General features: G+C 41.3%; 1 protein-coding gene across 1 annotated transcript; it reads left to right on the top strand.

Annotated features, from left to right (window-relative positions):
* The first annotated feature begins 7,063 nt into the window (after nucleotides 1-7,063).
* LOC145956326 (uncharacterized) lies at nucleotides 7,064-10,626 on the top strand. Its single transcript, XM_083071910.1, has 8 exons — nucleotides 7,064-7,383; nucleotides 7,471-8,272; nucleotides 8,351-8,644; nucleotides 8,696-8,854; nucleotides 9,287-9,597; nucleotides 9,681-9,895; nucleotides 10,013-10,281; nucleotides 10,438-10,626. Exons 1-8 carry the CDS (start codon nucleotides 7,064-7,066, stop codon nucleotides 10,624-10,626), a joined length of 2,559 nt encoding a protein of 852 aa, XP_082928036.1.
* Nucleotides 10,627-13,822: the final 3,196 nt, after the last annotated feature.

Consider the following 13,822-nt stretch of genomic DNA (forward strand, 5'->3'; position numbering starts at 1 on the left):
TAGCTTCACTCTTCGTTTGGAAAGCTACCTTCCACTGAGGAAGTTTAAGTCCTTTCGACTTGGATATTCTGTTTAGATGATCAAGCCTCCCTTGGGGAATTTTGCTGATCTTGGTTTGATAGCTTTCACTGGGGAATTTGGCCCGTGAGTGGAAGCTGAGATATCTCTGGGGAGTATTATTTCGGCGAGCCTCTCCAGGCTCAATTATTCTGTACAGTTTGTCGAGTATTATTTCGGTGAGCCTCTCCAGGCTCAATTATTTTGTATGAGTATTATTTCGGCAAGCCTCTCCAGGCTCAATTATTCTGTATGAGTATTATTTCGGCAAGCCTCTCCAGGCTCAGTTATCCTGTACGATGAGTTGCTTTTCTTGTTCAGCCCAAGAATGCAAGCTGAGATGTCTTTTGGAGAGTATTATTTTGGCAAGCCTCTCCAAGCTCAGTTATTCTGTATAATTTGTTGGATTTTCTGTATTTTGCCTTTTTGTTGATTTTGGCTTTTTCTGTGTTTTTGCCTTTTTTGTTGATTTTGGCTTTTTCTGTGTTTTTGCCTTTTTTGTTGATTTCGGCTTTTTCTGTATTTTTTGTTGATTTTGGCTTTTTCTGTATTTTTGCCTTTTTTGTTGGTTTTGGCTTTTTCTGTACAGAAATGTCTCTGAGAAGTATTATTTTGGCAAGCCTCTTCAGGCTCAGTTATTCTGAGAGAGTATTATTTCCGCGAGCCTCTCCAGGCTCAATTATTCTGAGAGAGTATTATTTCGGCGAGCCTCTCCAGGCTCAATTATTCTGAGAGAGTATTATTTCGGCGAGCCTCTCCAGGCTCAGTTATTCTGAGAGAGTATTATTTCGGCGAGCCTCTCCAGGCTCAATTATTCTGAGAGAGTATTTTTTGACAAGCCTCTCCAGGCTCAATTATTCCGAGAGAGTATTATTTCGGCAAGCCTCTCCAGGCTCATTTATTCTGAGAGAGTATTATTTCGGCAAGCCTCTCCAGGCTCAATTATTCTGTGGGAGTATTATTTCGGCAAGCCTCTCCAGGCTCAATTATTCTGTGGGAGTATTATTTCGGCAAGCCTCTCCAGGCTCAGTTATTCTGTATGAGTATTGTTTCAGCAAGCCTCTCCAGGCTCAGTTATTCTGTATGAGTATTGTTTCAGCAAGCCTCTCCAGGCTCAGTTATTCTGTACAAACTGAGGAGTATCGTTTGTATCCTTGCCTTTTTTCGTTTTCGGCTTTTGTTGACTGCTGTCATACACAAGCAATTTTCTATTTTTTCTATTTTATGCAATTGCCTCATGATGAGGTCTTTGAATGTGCAATTAATGTGCGCGATGCACAAAATGCAAGTTTAATTATTTTATTTTTGGAAAAAATGAATGGCTCCCCCTATCCTCTTCTTCTTGGAGGAATTTTGTCATTGATGTGAGGGAGGATTTCTGTTATTGCCAATACGGCCGTTATTCATTTCAGTATGCCCGTATTGAATTGAAAATTTGTTCATAACCCTAATTTTGGTACGGGCATACTGAACATGATACGGGCGTATTGTTTTTCTGAAGTTTATATATTTTTTTTTGTTTTTTTTCAATAAACAGAGAATAAGTGATCTTCCATTACACCTATCATCTGTATGCATGTATGCAGTATGATGCACCTAATTCTATTTGATTCACTTTTCAAAAGAATTAACCGATGCGTTTCTCTGTTTGGATTTTTGCCATTCCTCTAGACGGGCTGTGTGCTGCCGATTTCTGTAACCGAGGAATGATGCATGTTATATTGAGATTTGGTGTCATCAACCAAATGATTTTCCTTTCCTTTAGAAGATGTGTCAACCCTCCTATTGACTACTATATCTCCATGTTTCCACTAGATTATTCAAAAATCGTTTGGGACAAGAGAGAAAAGAAGGAAAGGATATATTTTCAAAAGTTTGTGTTTTAGAAGGGATTATTTATTTTTTGAAAAATGGATTTTGTAAGAATGGCTTGGCCAATGGTAGGCTTAAGTGTTTAGGCTTGTTTGATTAAACACTTATGAAGTTAAGCACGTCTTGGTTATTAACATTTGTGATTTGATAACTTGGATAGCTTTTCTTGAGCCCCTTCGTTGAATTCAGTTGGGGGTACCATCATGGATTTATTCTATTTTTCGATTGCCCTAACTTTTGCCTAAAACACCCATTTGTGGAGTTTTAGCGGGCTTTTGTTTTTGTTCATTATTTTGCAACCCTAATTTTTGCCTAGGTCACCCTTTCGTGGGATTCCTAGCGGGTCTTTTGCTCTTATTTTTGCGCAGCCCCCTTTTTGGGTTTCCTGCCGAGCTTTTTGTTTTTAGGATTTTTGTCCTGAATGGATTTCTTTTTATCCATGACGGCACTTATTGAGGCCAAGGAAAGGTGCTCCAAGTTGTCGTGCACACTTCCACACAAAATGATGTGGGTTTATTGATTATTAAGACGATTTTAACCTCACTTATGTTCATTCAAACAGGGTTAAATAATGCGGTCTAGAATTTTATTGCAAGCAAGAAAAGAAGCAATAAAGAATTAATAAAGAATGATTTTATTATAATCATAATGGAAACATGTGCCCTATCGAGGCTCGGGGGTCGGGCTGTCCCCGAGGAGTAATCTCTAATAGTCATCAGGTCTATACATCCCTATCGGAAGGAGAAAAACACTTGACGACGACGACCGGCCTTAACGTTTGTGAACTGGCCTTCCTAAAGATCTGGCTTAAAGAACGTCGAGAAGGATCTTGGTTTCTCTTCGTCCTTTGATCTTTATAAGGGTTGTATCCTAACCCTTGTTTCCCCGGATTATCCTTGATAATGGGTAGCTCCGGGATTCCTTGGGAGTCCTTGCCTAATCCTTGTCCTGGCAAGTATCCGTTCTTGGTGAGCATGGAGGCTACCTTCTTCATTTCTCGGGGAAACGTTTCGACATTGGCGATTTCCAATGCTTGGAAGGCGGTTTCTAAAGCTTCCTCCGCTGCATCCACGTAAGGTATGGTGGATGGTTTGCTGATGAGTATGTCATCTTCAGCTTGTACAGTCACCAGTTTGTCACCCACTATGAACTTGACTTTCTGGTGGAGCGTAGAGGGTACAGCTTTCGCATCATGAATCCAAGGTCGGCCGAGGAGACAGCTGTATGCGGGAGTAATGTCCATCACTTAGAATTCGACATTAAAGATAGTGGGTCCAATTTGGATTGGAAGATTGATCTCTCCCACCACTTCTCTTTTAGAACCATCGAAGGCTCGAACGATCATGTTGCTCGGGCGCATTTGGACTCCCTTGATTGCCAATTGCTTGAGCGTTCTTTTTGGCATCACATTCAAGGAAGATCCATTATCTACCAAGACTTTAGCGATGTGATACTCCTTGCACTTTACAGAGATGTGCAAGGGCTTGTTATGATTCGGTCCCCCAGCGGGGATTTCTTCATCGGTGAAGGTGAGGTGATCACTAGCCGTGATGTGACTAACAATCCCCTCAAACTTGTCTTGGGAGATAGTGTGCGACACATATGCCTCGTTCAAGACTTTCAACAGAGCTTGCCGATGCGGTTCGGAACTTAGGATCAACGACAACAGCGTAATCTTTGCTGGCGTCCTATGAAGTTGATCCACGATGGAGTACTCGCTCTGTCGGATAAACTTTAAAAGCTCGTTTGTCTCCTCCTCGGATTCTTTTTCCTCGGTTTTCTTTTCTTCTTTTCCTTTATTTTTTGGGAGCTTTGTCGTGCAGATCATCGGGAGTGTAGATCCTGCCACTCCTAGTCATGCCCCCAAGTCCAGCGATGTTAGAGATATCGTTGTAGGCAGAAGAATGGATGTCGTATATCCACGGCACAGCCTTATTTGATTCGTAGGGGAAAGGTCTTGGAGCAGTGATCCTTAATGGTGTTGGACCTTCCCCTTTATTCGTCTTGATTACCAACAACGGAGTTGATGTGCGCTCGCTTGGCGCGGTTGTTGGCTTACACTTAATAACAAATGGCGTGCGATCCATCTTGAACATACGCATCGATTATTTCTTTCTTTTTATTAATGTTTATTAATGATTTATTGGGAGGGATGTATGAAATGCAAATCTAGATCCCTCCATGATCTTTGATAAGAATGCATGACATGAGATGATGACGTTGAATATGCATGCATTGTGTTTATTCAACTAAGCATTATCATGTTTTCGGGATGTTCCTAAGATGATGCATGATATTGCTTGGTTTGGATAAATAACCCCTTTTTTTCTTTTTTGGGTATTTTTATTTATTATTTTGGGTGAAAAGGGAAACTACCTATATGAATGTGATGAAGGTAGATGTTAACACCATGTAATGGAAGATTCTTATTCCTATTTATTCTTATTTTAAAAGAATAGGAATGTTGTATGTTTAAAGAAATGCAATGTATGCTCATACAATGTCACATAATCAATGCACAAACAATTCACTCATCCACGAACAGTCACGAGCGAATCACGAGGTAGGGGTATCCTGCAGAAAGGTGCATATTCAAGGTGGTTCTAACTGTTCTCACCGGTCTGAGGCCCCCAAGGTGCCCCCATTATAGGGACCCAATTCCTCTCGTCGTAAGTCGATGGAAAGCTCCAACGCACTGTCGGACTCGAGTTCATGGTTATCACCTTGAGTGATGCTTTCCGACAACGGTCTACGGGCACCTATAGACCCATTCGACAACCGGCCGTACTAACATCCACTCCCTATGGCTTACCACTCATGCCCCCGGGTATAGAGGGAACTGTTGTGTGCAAAGGTTTGTGTGCAATTTATATTTCAAACAATTGCAGAAAATTAAACAAACAACAGTTATTAAAGCCAAATAAATAAAGCATGTTATCATACAAGCAAGGGGTAATAAAGTAATTTTAACTATTATTTGTTAAAAATAATCTGTCACTAAATGGGACTGACTCTCGAAGCTTCCCCAGTGAAGTCGCCATCTGTCGCCACCGGCCCGAAACGGGCTTTCGGCATTCGCGAAAGATGGTTGGACTCTTTTATTTGTTTAAAAATATGGATTGCTAGAATGACTTATTCTCAAACTGAGACCTTGTCAAACGAGCAATTTTATTAAAAGGCTCACCAATCCATGTTAATCCCAAGCGGGACCCTCCATGGATTAGCGGTTTTCATAAAAAGGAAGGGTTCATGGAGTCGCCACCAATGTTTTACTCAAAACATTGGAAAAAGAAGTTTAAGGCAATCGATTCAAAAATCGACTTCGGCCATTACAACCAGAGTCGGGTAAGGGAGTCGGTTACGTGTGGGGAAGGTGTTAGCACCCCGCAGCGCCCCTTTCGGGTTCCCTATGACAGATTATTTAAAAATAATAGTGCGAAATTACTAAATTACCCCTATTTATTCTAAGCAATTATAAATTAACTATCTACATGATGACAGTTTAAATATGTACACACAGAAAGCGGTAAAAGAATGGACTTTAAAGAGATAAACCTTTGAAGCGTGCTTTCTTATATATCTTGACAGAAATTGGGAAGCGTTTTGGCGTTCCCTCCCTCTACAAGACCACTCGCTCCCTTCTATAAAATTTTAACTATGGAAATCCAGAGGATTTCCCTTTGACTAGGTTCGAGACTCAAGCAAATGGCTCGTGACTCAAGAACTTCGTCGGATCAACTCTCCGAGTGATTTCTAGGCAGAGCACTGCTCAAAAAAACCCAGAATACTCAAGAAGAGGGTTAAAATTGTGTGTGAAAGTCCAATGACGTCCCATTGACGTCATATTTATAGGGAAGAGGCTCAATACGGTTTCTGGAGGTCAATACGGTCCGTATTGAAGTTTTGAACTACAATACGGCCGTATTGAATTCAATACGGCCGTATTGAATTCAATACGGCCGTATTGAAGTTCAAAAACCTCAATACGGCCGTATTGAAGTTCAGTGCAGCCGTATTGAGTTCAATGCAGCCGTATTGAACTTCAATACGGCCGTATTGAGTTCAGTGCGGCCGTATTGTAGTTTAACATGTTCAATACGGCCGTACTGAACTCTTGGGAGGCCGTATTGGGCTTCATTCCCTCCACTTTCTTATTTTTTGCTACTCTAAGACCTCTAAACCTACAGATAATCATCCTAGGGTCTTCCAGGAGTCCTTCCGGCTGACTTTCCTTTAGTCTTCGAGAGTCTTCAAGCTTTATTTCCGACCCGGACAATTTTAGGGGTCTACAAGAGTGTTCCTCGAAAAATTCTTCCCTGCATCTAGGACCACTGCAATACGGAAGGTCATATATGGAATTAGGCAACTCACGGGAGAGAGCTTACACGAGTACTGGGAGATATTCAAGAGGCTGTGTGCTAGCTGCCCTCACCATCAAATTTCTGAGCAGCTATTATTGCAATACTCCTATGAGGGGTTGAACAAAATGGATAGAAGCATGATTGATGCAGTTAGTGGAGGAGCTCTATGAGATATGACACCTGCTTCTGCTAGAGGGCTGATTGAAAAAATGGCATCCAACTCACAACAATTCAATATGAGGAGCGATGCCATAGTTGTGAGGGGTGTGCATGATGTGGTAGCCTCAGATTCCACTGAACACAAAAAGCTAAAGAGTAAGATTGATGCTCTCACCACCTTGGTTTCACAACTGGCTGCAAATCAAAAATCAGCTCCACCACCAGCAAAAGTATGTGGCATCTGCACTTCAATTAGTCATCCAACAGATGCTTGCCCCTCCTTGCAAGACTCTTCTACAGGTCCTGATGCCCCACAAGCCTATGCTGCAAATATCTACAATAACAGACCAACACAGCAACAACAGCAGCAGAGTTATGACCTCTCCAGCAATAGGTACAATCCAGGTTGGAGAAATCATCCTAATCTCAGATGGTCTAACCAGCAGCAGCAACAACAACAACAACCATCCCCTCCCTTCCAAAACAATGCTGGTCCTAGCAGATATGTGCCTCCTCCTATCCAATAGCAACAACAAAGACAACATGAAGCTCCTGCACCACCAGCTCCTCAACCTCGTACTTTTGAACCTTCGTTGGAGGAGTTAGTGAGGCAGATGACTCTTCAAAACATGCAGTTCCAACAAGAGACAAGAGCCTTCATTCAAAGTTTAACAAATCAGATGGGGCAGATGGCCACTCAGCTCTATCAGGCACAGTCCCAGAATTCAGACAAGCTACCTTCACAAACTGTGAAAAATTCGAAGAATGTGAGTGCCATCACCTTGAGGTCTGGCAAACAAATTGACATACCATCACCTACAACTATTTCACCTTCATCTGACCCTACACTTGCGAAAGAGGACCCTACAGGTAGTAGCCAAAATTTTCATGCAGGTGGACCTTCTTCTAGTGCACACAGTGATGATCTACATCAGCCTCCTATCCCTCTTCCATTTCCACCAAAATCAATTCCAAGCAAAAAGATGGAAGAGGTGGATAAGGAGATATTGGAGACCTTCAGGAAGGTGAAGGTGAACATACCTCTACTGGATGCCATCAAGAAAATAACCAGATATGCTAAGTTCCTGAAAGACTTGTGCACCCACAAGAGGAAGCTGAAGGGCAATGAGCGAATCAGCATGGGCAGAAATGTCTCCGCACTCATAGGTAAATCTGTTCCACATATTCCTGAAAAGTGTAAGGACCCAGGTACATTTTGTGTACCTTGCATTATTGGTAACAATAAATTTGAAAATGTCATGCTTGATTTAGGAGCTTCAATTAATGTCACGCCTCTGTCTATTTTTAATTCTTTGTCTCTTGGTACTTTGCAACCTACGGGTGTGGTCATTCAGTTGGCCAATATGAGTGTTGCCCACCCCATAGGTTTTGTAGAGGATGTCTTGGTTCGGGTTGGTGAACTTATTTTTCCTGCTGATTTTTATGTTCTTGATATGGAGGACGGATTCTCCCATGGTTCTGTCCCAATCATTCTAGGCAGACCATTTTTAAAAATAGCCCGAACTAAGATTGATGTTTATGCTGGCACCTTGTCTATGGAATTTGGTGATATTATTGTTCACTTTAATATTTTGGATGCCATGAAATTTCCTTTTGAAGCTCATTCTGTTTTTCGTGCTGAATTGATTGATGATCTAGTTGATGAGCACATTCGTGATTTTCATTCTTCTCATGCTAAGAGGCATTCATTTTCATTTGATTTGTATAGGTGTCTTTCATGCATTGAGTCTGACTCTGAATCTGAATGTCAATCTGAATGTGAAATTAATTATGAGGCATCTGAATTTGACACTTTAGGTGCTGTACCTCTTGCTCTTGATTTTATACAGTCAGAATGCACTAACCATGTTGCAGGAAGTACAAAAGAATCTGACTTGCAGGTTGAGGTACAGGCTGCGGAACCCCTTCTCCCTTCTTTGGTTCTTTCTGATGTTCAGCCAGCACCCACACTAGAGTTGAAGCCTCTTCTAGAGAACCTCAAGTATGCTTATTTGGAGGATGATGAGAGATTCCCTGTGATCATATCCACATCCCTTGATGTTGATCAAGAAGAGAGGTTACTGCATGTGCTTCGGAAGTACAAGAAGGCAATTGGTTGGACCCTGGCAGACATTCCTAGTATTAGCCCATCCACATGCATGCACAGGATATTATTGGAGGATGGAGCTAAACCAGTGAGACAGCCTTAGAGGAGACTTAACCTGGTGATTTTGGATGTTGTGAAGAAAGAGGTGACCAAGCTTCTACAAGCTGGGATCATCTATCCCATTTCAGATAGTCAGTGGGTGAGCCCAGTCCAGGTGGTCCCCAAGAAGACAGGCCTCACTTTTGTTAAGAATGAGAGGGATGAGCTCATACCCACTAGAGTCCAAAACAGTTGGAGGGTCTGTATTGACTACCGGAGGCTCAACCAAGCAACAAGGAAGGATCATTTTCCTCTGCCCTTCATTAATCAGATGCTTGAGCGCCTGGCAGGTAAATCTCATTACTATTTTCTTGATGGGTTCTCTGGTTATTTTCATATTCATATTGCTCCTGAAGATCAGGAAAAGACCACATTCACCTGCCCTTTTGGTACTTTTGCCTATAGGAGGATGCCTTTTGGCCTATGAAATGCCCCTGACACATTCCAGCGGTGCATGCTCAGTATTTTTAGTGATTTTCTTGAAAATTGCATACAGGTGTTTATGGATGATTTTACTGTTTATGGATCCTCTTTTGATGCATGTTTGGATAGTTTTGATAGAGTTTTGAATAGATGCATTGAGATTAACCTTGTTCTTAATTTTGAGAAATGTCATTTCTTGGTAGAGCAGGGTATAGTTTTAGGGCATATCATTTCCAGTCGGGGCATTCAGGTTGACCCTGCAAAGATATCTGTCATTGCACAATTGCCTTACCCCTGTTGCGTGCGAGAGGTGCGATCTTTTCTTGGCCATGCAGGTTTCTACAGGCATTTCATTAAGGGCTTCAGCAAGAAAGCCCTTCCACTATCCAGCTTGCTTCAGAAGGATATTGAATTTGATTTTAATGACAGGTGCAAGGAGGCGTTTGATTGCCTCAAGAGAGCCTTGACCACCACTCCTATCATTCAGGCACCAGACTGGACAGTTCCCTTTGAGCTGATGTGTGATGCTTCAAATTATGCACTGGGGGTGTCTTAGCACAGAGGGTTGACAGGTCACCTAGGGTGATATACTATGCTTTCAGGACATTGGATGCTGCTCAAGCAAATTACACGACCACAGAAAAGGAACTTTTAGTTATTGTTTTTGCACTTGATAAATCTCGATCATATTTGCTTGGTTCTCGTGTTGTTGTTTTTACAGATCATGCAACTCTAAAGTACCTGTTGAAGAAGGCTGACTCAAAGTCTAGGCTGATCAGATGGATGCTCTGGCTTCAAGAGTTTGACTTGGAAATCCGTGATAGGAGCGGAGCATAAAACTTGGTGGCAGACCATCTCAGCAGGATTGAAAGAGTTGAGGATGAGGACACTTTGCCCATTCAGGATAATTTTCCTAATGAACACTTGTTAACAGTTTCTGTTCCTTCCCCCACCCCTTGGTTTGCGAGCATTGTCAATTATTTAGTTGCTTTTGTTTTTCCTCCTTTAGCATCTAGAGCTCATATTGATAAACTTAAGAGTGATGCTAAACATTATGTTTGGGATGACCCCTATTTGTGGAAGTTTTGCAATGATCAGGTAACCTGGAGATGCTTGCCGGACCATGAGATTGACTCGGTCTTGCAGTTTTGTCATTCTTCTACATCTGGTGGTCATCTCGGCATTCAGAGGACAGCTCGCAAGGTGCTTGACTGTTGTTTTTACTGGCCCACCATCTTCAAGGATGCGTGGAAGATTTGCAGCACTTGTGAGCAGTGTTAGAGAGCAGGAGGATCCCTTACATGGAGACAGCAGATGCCTCAACAGCCCATGCTCTTCTGTGAGGTGTTTGATGTCTAGGGTATTGATTTCATGGGTCCTTTTCCTGTCTCTTTTGGTTTCTCATATATTCTCCTAGCTGTTGATTATGTTTCAAAATGGGTGGATGCCAAAGCCACCAAAACTAATGATGCTCGGGTTGTTGTGGATTTTGTTAGATCTAACATATTCTGCAGTTTTGGAGTACCCAGAGCTATTGTTAGTGATTAGGGCACCCATTTTTGTAACAGATCCATGCAGGCTTTGCTCAAGAAGTATGGGGTAGTGCACAGAATTTGTACACCCTACCACCCCCAAACTAATGGGCAAGCTGAGATTTCAAATAGGGAGATCAAGAAGATCTTAGAGAAGATTGTCCAGCCCAACAGGAAAGATTGGAGCAATAGGCTAGAGGATGCTCTCTGGGCACATAGGACTGCTTACAAAGCACCCATAGGGATGTCTCCTTATCGGGTTGTCTTTGGCAAAGCATGTCATCTTCTTGTGGAGATAGAACACCGAGCCTACTGGGCTGTGAAGACCTGTAACTTCTCTATTGATCAGGCTAGAGAGGAAAGAAAGTTGCAACTGAGTGAGCTTGATGAGATCCGCCTTGAAGCCTATGAGAACTCTAAGTTCTACAAGGAGAAAACCAAGAAGTTCCATGACAGCTTGATAGCTAGGAAGGACTTCGTGGTTGGCCAGAAAGTTCTCTTGTACAATTCTCGGCTCAGACTCATGGGTGGTAAGTTACTTTCTAAGTGGATTGGACCTTTTGTTGTTACTAGTGTTTTTCCTTATGGTACAGTTGAGGTCAAAAGTGAATCCACAGACAAGAGCTTCAAAGTTAATGGGCACCGTCTGAAGCCTTGCCTTAGCAATCCATCCTTGTTGAAGCAGTTGAAGAGGAGATGTCTTTGCTCGACCCCGCTACTCTCCCACCATGACTTAGGGAGTTTTCTTTCCCCCTCTCCTTCTTTACTTTTATTGCACTTGTCCAGATTTATTGATTGTTTTAATTGCTCTGATCTTCTATTTGGGCCACATTGGGACAATGTGTGATTTAAGTGTGGGGGGACTGTTTTGGTTTGGTTACATGCTTTTAGGGTTTATTTGTTATTTTAGGTTTTATGTTTAGGTGTTCTGTGCATTTTTGCATGTTTCTCTTTGATTTCTGGGTATTGATAGTTTGTAGGCACTCTCTGTTCTTACTTGTGTGTTATGCCTCTTGATTGCTTGCACAGTTGCCTTGTCTTGACTCTGTTTGATACTTCTTGATTCACGTGCATGTTTGGATATGATTAAGGCATTTTGATTCTCATAAGCCTCTAGCCAAATAAGCCTACCTTGAATTAACACTCTAATAACCCCTGCTGAGCCTATTTCCCCCTTCTTTGTTTGAAGCTCATCACAAGCCTTAAGCGAAAAACCATGATTACCTTAACCTTAGGGAGTTTTGGAGCTTTGGAATTGTTTTGGGAATAAGTTCTTGAATAAGTGTGGGGGTGTGTGTATGTTTCATTGGATGATGTATATTAGCTAGTTGATTTCTTATGTTGTACACTTTACTTCTCTGCATGTTATCTTATCTCATTTAAAATTTTCGTGTGTACTGTTCACTACGTACTGTTCATTCAAAAAAAAAAATATATATATAAAAAAAAGGAAAAAAGAGAAGTTGTTTAAGGCAAGAGAAAGAGGATTGATCATTATAGAGGTCATTAGAGGTTTCTGGGTTTTGTTTCTTGTGCGTATTCTTGAATTATTCCCCATTGCTCCTCTAGTTCCTCTGGTTTGTAGTTACTTATCCCATATATTTTCCTCTACCTTGTCCTTGGCCTCATTACAACCCTAAAAAGACCTTTTGATCCTTATGTGCATGTTTGTTGGATGTTGATTTTAGAGGCTTGCCAAGTCTATCTGTTGCTTGTTTTCATGAGTGCTTTGAGAGTATACAGTTGCCTAGACACCTGAGAGATACAGTGATACAGTGCATCTAGTGAGGCTCTGTTGCTTTTGATTCACCTCTTGAGTTGATTGATTGTCTTGCCATGTTTTGAAATGCTTGGATGATTTCCATAAGTATTTGGTTTCTCTGACTCTTTTTGTGTTGGATGTTGTCTACTCCTTTTCTTTCCCCAGGATTCATTGAGGATTGTGTAAATCTGTTTGTTTTCTTCTATGTATTCTTGTTTCTGTTTCTTCCTGTTGTGTCACTCTCTTTGTTGTCTTTGGAATTGTTCCTTGCTCTACTTTTTGATTTTGCCCAGGAGTGCAAAAGGCTAAGTGTGGGGGAATTTGATGAGTTATTATTTTCCCTTATTTTCTTACCTTTCTGTACTTATTTTAATCTCTGATTTGTGCTTAATTGTTTATATTCTGCACTATTTTCTAATTAGGTTTTAATTGGACCAGTAATTCATATTTTAACTAATTTGAATTTTCTGAATCTAATTATTCCAATTTTTATTTTCAGGGCAGTTTAATAATTATCTGGGCTTGGAATTAATTTCTGGACTTCAAGTGGAGCTGCCACATCATGTGCCACATCATCTACCATGTCACTGCTGCACTATTTTCCACCTCAGCATTCATTTTTAGTTTTTAGGCTATTTTATTGAACTTGGGTCAGACTTGTATTTTATTGGGCCCAATTCGTTTTTTTGCTCATAGGACCCTAGGGTAGGTAGGGCTGACTTGGAGCACTAGCTTTAATATTCTGAAGTGACTACGTGTAGCATTCCTTCTTCTTTCTCTTTTACGTTTGGAAACTCTTTAGGTTCTGGACGTTTTTGTTTTCTCCTGGTCTGCTTAAAAACTCCATTGTTGTATTCACGTTTTTCTCTCTTCTCTTTGTTCTTTACGTTATGGCTTCCCTGTTGTTCCTTCTTCCTTTTGACATTTTGCTTCTTGTTGGTTCTGGCTGCTCTTCATTTTGTTTTCACGTTTTCTTTAAGTTTCTGGTTGTAATGTGAGACTCCATTTTCATTTGAAATACAAATTACTCATTTCGTTTTGTTCTCTCTTGCATTTTCGTTTTCCTTCTCTGTCATTTTCGTTTGCTTCTCTGCCATTTTCGTTTCCTTCTCTGCCATTTTCGTTTCTGTATTTTAATGGAAGGCTAAAAACCCCTGGGTTGGCTTCTTGTTGTGGATTGTAATCTCTGTTTGAGGTTGGGTATGTGTGTTCATCTCTGTTCTGCTTTGTTCTTCTTCGTGTGTTTAAGCCTTTAACAGTAAAAGATGGTCCTTGGGAGATAACCTAGGAGTCACTTCCTAGTACTGCATTTAATTGCATTTATTTGACCCGATACGGCTCCGATCAATGATTCCAAAGGGGGAGAAAGGTTGTTGTGTGTGTGTATGGCTTTGCAGGTGTTGTGCTTTGCAGTTTTGTGTTTTGCAGGTCTGGTATGAAAGTGAAAGAA

This window comes from Cajanus cajan, chromosome 3, assembly GCF_000230855.2.
Source record: "Cajanus cajan strain Asha chromosome 3, NIPB_CcT2T_4, whole genome shotgun sequence".
Lineage (NCBI taxonomy): Eukaryota > Viridiplantae > Streptophyta > Magnoliopsida > Fabales > Fabaceae > Cajanus > Cajanus cajan.